The following is a 5,408-nucleotide window of genomic DNA, read 5'->3' as shown; positions in this document are numbered from 1 at the left end:
TGATGTGATGCAGCACGTTGCAGAAGTAAAGATACAAATAAACCATAAAGGTATAAAAAAATCGGAAGGTATAAGCAGCCTCATACCGTGAAAGGCATAGCCTGGTGATCTATTCTTGGTACAGGATATAAACGCGTGGTAATGAGGTATAAGTATGTTACGTTAGCCCTCCTTTATACCTCTTTCATACCCTTGAGAAGGGTTGGAGGTGTAAATAACAAATTTGTACCTCTTCTATACCCTCCAAAGTTATATACCCGAAGCAGAAAGTATAAAAGAGGTATAAGAGCACATTATTATACCTAATTTATACCTTTTTTTCTAACAGTGTAATGTGTGTGCAAAAGTGTGTGCAAAAAGGGCAAAAGAGCGTTGATCGCAGAGCGTTGGTGGGCTGCATTCGGCCGGGGACCAAACAATTCTTACAGGAAGAAGAGGACGAGAGTCTGCCTGACTACGAGACCATGAGGGATGGCGCTTCGAGAAGGTTGGTAATAGGAGCAATTATGAAGAATGCGCTCCGGGTCATCTAGAGCACCGCAGTGACAGCCAACTTCTCTCAAGCTAATCGCTAACAGCTTCTCAACGCGAAATAATTGGAACAGTCAATCAGAATTGCCATTTACCAAAGTGCAAAGTTGCGGTAGTTGGTGTGACATTACTGGTTTAGGCTGCCAAATGGAATTTCAATATTTTTCAGCATGGTGCCGATTGAGTCAGCTCCCCTTCTTGTCTTCTGTGGAATTTGATTATCTAACTGAGAGTCGCACAGATCGTGATATCGCCGTTTGAGTTGCTAAACCTGCTGTCATTGCTGTTGACGTCATCATATCTTGAGTTCAGATGTTTTTGTTTCCTTGTATTAAATTCGCCAGTTGAGAGTAGACTCTTTCTGTTGTGGTGTCTCCTAAACCAGTAATGGCTATCTACCAATTATCCTGCTAATAAATCTAAGTCAGCGGTGTTTGGACCAGTCGTGCCAATGTTTCCGTGGCAGGATGAATGCACGTACCTTACACTGCAACCTTACAGTTGTCCCATCGGAAATATTCGCTACACAGCGAACAGGTACTTCGTGCCGAAACGTGTGAACAAAACGGACCCCACATAATGAAGTCATGACTGTTACGCTGACGCATTTTGCTCATTACTTTTGACCTTTAGCCACGTCTCGGAGCATTGTGTTACAGCATTAGGATATTTCTGCCAAGAAAATCCACTTAATGAAAAGTCATCCGCAAAAAGTCCTATGTTAGAGGCTTTATTTTCTCAGTAACACATTTTTATGCATTAGTGAGAAACACTAATGGTCCTATTGCTGATCCTTGAGACACACCTGGGTGCACATGTAACAAGGGGGGAAACATTTCGTCACGTATGATAGACCGTAGCCTATTATGTAAACACGAATGGTAACAGGGTCCTCCAGGCTCGGTCACCGTAACGCACCATAGTACACCATGGTATGCGTGAAGAACACACAAGCACACATCCAATATTCATCTATAAAACACGTCAGCAACAGCGGCCACCACAATTTAAGAATATGGCCGCCATTAGCTTGTTACGGCTGCTTCAGCTCAGCTTCTGTGTCTCCTTTGGCCTCCAGCAAAGGTTCCTTGGTCTTCCTCCGTTTCAAAATTTCTTCCTGCCTTTTTTTCCTCTTCTTATCTTCGCTGTGGTTTATCAACATTGCCCTGACGTCATCCCGCACGGCGTCCGTCAAGAAATAATTGATCGCGATTGGTTCGCCCAGATTCCACTCTTGCGCAAACACTCTGGGGTCTCTGGTGGCCAGGTCGTAGCCCGTTTCCGTCTTGAACTGTGCAATGTCGATGACTCGAGTTCCCTGAGAGTAGAGGAGGAAGGCCAGAGTGTGTGGACGTCCAGAGGTTGGAAAGGGACCGCTGTAGAGGATCAGTTCGTCGCCAGAGTACACGTCATCGGTGACGATGTTCACCACCAGCCAATACTGCCAGACAATGAAGGTGATGTCCGTAAGAAGGAGCGTGTACAGGTTCCCTTCTTCCATGGGGAAAGAAACGTTCAAGTGTTCCAGCCAGAGTCGTTGAGCTACGAAAAAATTGCCCATTCGGATTTTGCGGCCGTAGCCGTAGTCGACGTTGATTAGTTGGTTCGGTGCGTCGGTCAAGAAGTGAGGTATGACGCCGTCTCTTGTTAGGTTTCCTCTGTAAGCGTCGAAGGTACCTTGGGGTCTGCCGCTGTCCGCGAATAGGCCATGTGCTTGGGAGTGGCGCTGCGAACGACATTGAAGGGTCAGGATATTTCGAAATGTCGCAAACCATTGTTTGCCGCTATGTGCCGCTTTTTCATTCACAACACGAAATAGGGCCTAAAAGGTTCTGGCGATGCTACGAAGGTCATATTAAGTATTGAGAGCTGGTGTGCTCGAATCTTACCACAGCATGTGCTGTCTTAGGACAGCCGAGTTTTCGAGCACTATTTGAAGACGTGTGTTGCGGTCCTCAAGTCGGACCAGAACTTTCTTGATTTTTTTATTATTGAACTGACAACATCGCAATAAAATCGTAATCGTAAACTCAAAATTGGGGACCAGAACTCTAAAAGCCAGGGCACATGGGGGCCGCGAAATGTACAATGTCTCCCTGCCAGGTGTGGAGCCGTCGGAAGGGGTTACGTGGACGGAGTCCAGGCAGTAATATCAAAAGAAGATTGTGTTCGGGATTCGGAAACATCTACGTGACCGATGCGATGATGTTTTTCAACGTTTCACAGTCTAGTTCGCCATGTTTCTCTTGAAAACAGCGCACATGTTTAAAGAACGAGTTTTAAAGATTCGTGCTGCCTCAGCAGCCATGGAAGCTCTAGCATGGGTGACATCATTGTGACGTAAGCCAGGCACACCAGAGGCGCGATGCCAACAACATCTAGACAGACAAAAGGTACGTTCGATTAGGCCTGCACTCCCTGAACCAGTTCCGGGCAGTGCAGGGCCAGTTCTGAACTAGCGCAGCTCCAGTTCAACGGTGCAACACTAGTGCCGCCGCGAAACGAATATCGAAGTGCAGCGCTAGTGCAACCGTGATAGCGTTGAATCTTCTGCGAATTGACAGGAACCGTGTAGTGAATCGTTATTTCGACTTCGAATTCAAACGTCTCTTCCGGCTCTCTCGGGATAAGTTCGAGAATTTACATTAACTATTACTTGCCTTATGTCGTCTGCTGCCATTGCCGCCATTACTCTGCACTACCGCTGAACTGACCCCTGTGGGAGTGCAGAGTTTCCTTACACTAGGGCTACACTTGGCATGCACTGGTTTGAAACGAACGAGACGGTGCAGGGGGCGCTCGGCTGCACTGGCGAAACGAACGGGCAAGTGCAGCACCACCGGAACTGGTTCAGGCAGTGCAGGCCTAATCGAACGTACCTAAAGCCTGCACATTGCCTCCTCTCCCTCTTCGGGTCGGAATTCGTCTGCTACTGCGATACACCGTTCTGGGAATTCAGGAACCAGCAAATGATTGCAGCTCATCTGCTATTCGTGATTGAACACGGGCGTTCAAAACACGACCCGGATTGGTTGAGGGATGTTACGTCACGTTGACGAGCGACGCGCAAGCTTTGTTATCTAGGTGGTGCTGGCGCAGCGCAGGCGATTGTCTTCGAGCTCGTTTGCTTTTCGTTCGCACAACAGTATGCCGATAAATGCGCCGACTTTCGCTTATCAGTGTGCGAACTCTGTCGCAACCATGGAATATGGCCTTATGTTCCCGGCCATATGAGAACCTTGGAATGGCATTCCGTGAGATGGCCAGAGACTCTCGGCAATCTGCAGACGCCCGCCCTCCCATCGGTCGCCAGAGGGCGTTCCCTCATTGGATTTGTCCGAGTAACGTTTTCTTCGATTTCCAGAGACGAAAACTCATCATGTACACTCAATATCCGACGTCTGCCTCTGCCATGCGTAACCTCAAATGGCACAAAAACTACCTCACTAATTCGCGTCGGACTTTCGAGTTCGTTTTCGGTGATGAACGGGAAGTAAGAGGGTACTATAGTTTCAGAATCGGTGATGACGGACCCGGCTGTCCTATTGGGGATGCGGTGCTCAACCCTAACAACACCGACTATCCTCTGGATGTACGAATAATGTCGTAACGGATTAATACGTCCTACGGATATCCATCAGGTATCCACCGCACATACGAAACCGCTAGGACATTATTCGTACATCCAGAGGATAGTCGGTGTTGTTGGGGAACTGTGTCCAGCGTACTACAATTCTTCATCGCCCATGCGATACAGACTCTAAGTTACCAGGAAGCGTGCCTAAAATTGTGACGTTAACTTACGTCATCGCCCGCGTAGGTTTGTTTGTGCCGTTTCACCCTTCTGTGTTCAGCCGTCAGGGAATCTGCAGATAATATTCTTGTCACCATAGGTTTTTGAAAGCCAAGGCTTCTCCATAACGCCTTCAACTTCATTCCAACTCTTTGCAAGACACGCGGCAGTTTACCAACAGTCCGGCCGGAGGACTTAACGTCGCCCTCGTCGTAGACGTATTGACGATGGTCCGCAAGAGGAGAGTACTTGGCGACGACGTCACGTTTGGCTATCCTTTCCTCGTGCGCGTTGACGGTGGTCCACCGGACGTCTTCAGGCCCTTCAAGGAGAAGGACCATGTACGGACGTCCCTGCTCGATGTCCAGCTGCACGGTGGTTAACAGCGCTCCTTGATATTGGTCCATGCTAGTCTCATTAACGGCTTCGCTATGGTTCGATGTGTGGATGAGATGGTCTGGAAGCAGGGCAGTCATCGCCGCAGAGATGAGAAAGTCCGGGTTAAGGATGACGAATGCGAGCAGAGGGGCAAGCATTGCTGCTGTTAGAACGCAGACGGGAACGCGAGCACAGAGCACGAGGATAGACCATTGGACATTTTTCGTCTTTTTCTTGATGTGACACATATCCATAGGAAAATGGACCATTTCCACGCGTCGCTCCTGGCGGAAAGAGACGACATGATGAGAAGACGACGAAGGAATGATGGCAAATCAACACCACGTGGGCGAAGCTGGCATTTTTTTGCTAATATTGCAGGATGACATTTGTTTTCAATGGCATAGCCTGATCCCGTGGAAGCACACAACACGTGACGCAACCCAAAAACTGCACGAGAGCTTGTTAAGGCATGTTCATAACACGCGTTGCTTTTATGCCAACTATCATGGCGACGCTCGTACAGTTTCACGCAACACATTACAGGCACTGCGAATGCTTCGAAGCGCATGCGCACACACAGGCAAAGAGAAAGATGATGGGGACGGAGAGCGTGACACTTGAGTTGTTCCTCGACATCCACACGAAACCATCTTTCTTCACGCGCCCAACGGCGTGAATGCAAAGCTCCCGCTTTATTGCGTGA

The 5,408-nt window shown here is 48.4% G+C and overlaps 1 protein-coding gene across 2 annotated transcripts; it reads right to left on the bottom strand.

Moving 5' to 3' along the window:
- Nucleotides 1-1,274: 1,274 nt before the first annotated feature.
- On the bottom strand, nt 1,275-5,023 carry LOC135375775 (uncharacterized). Of its 2 annotated transcripts, XM_064608421.1 has the most exons (3): nt 4,500-5,023; nt 4,336-4,397; nt 1,275-2,257 (listed from the first exon to the last, which is right to left on the bottom strand). In XM_064608421.1, the coding sequence occupies exons 1-3, from the start codon at nt 4,969-4,971 to the stop codon at nt 1,565-1,567; spliced, it is 1,227 nt and encodes a 408-aa protein (XP_064464491.1). In that variant the 5' UTR covers nt 4,972-5,023; the 3' UTR covers nt 1,275-1,564. The 2 variants fall into 2 exon arrangements, with proteins under 2 accessions (XP_064464491.1, XP_064464485.1); XM_064608415.1 differs by having other exon boundaries at nt 4,336-5,023.
- Between the last annotated feature and the right edge of the window lie 385 nt (nt 5,024-5,408).

Source organism: Ornithodoros turicata, chromosome 1, assembly GCF_037126465.1.
Source record: "Ornithodoros turicata isolate Travis chromosome 1, ASM3712646v1, whole genome shotgun sequence".
Taxonomy (NCBI): Eukaryota; Metazoa; Arthropoda; class Arachnida; order Ixodida; family Argasidae; genus Ornithodoros; species Ornithodoros turicata.
This window is presented reverse-complemented; position numbering and strand designations above follow the sequence as displayed.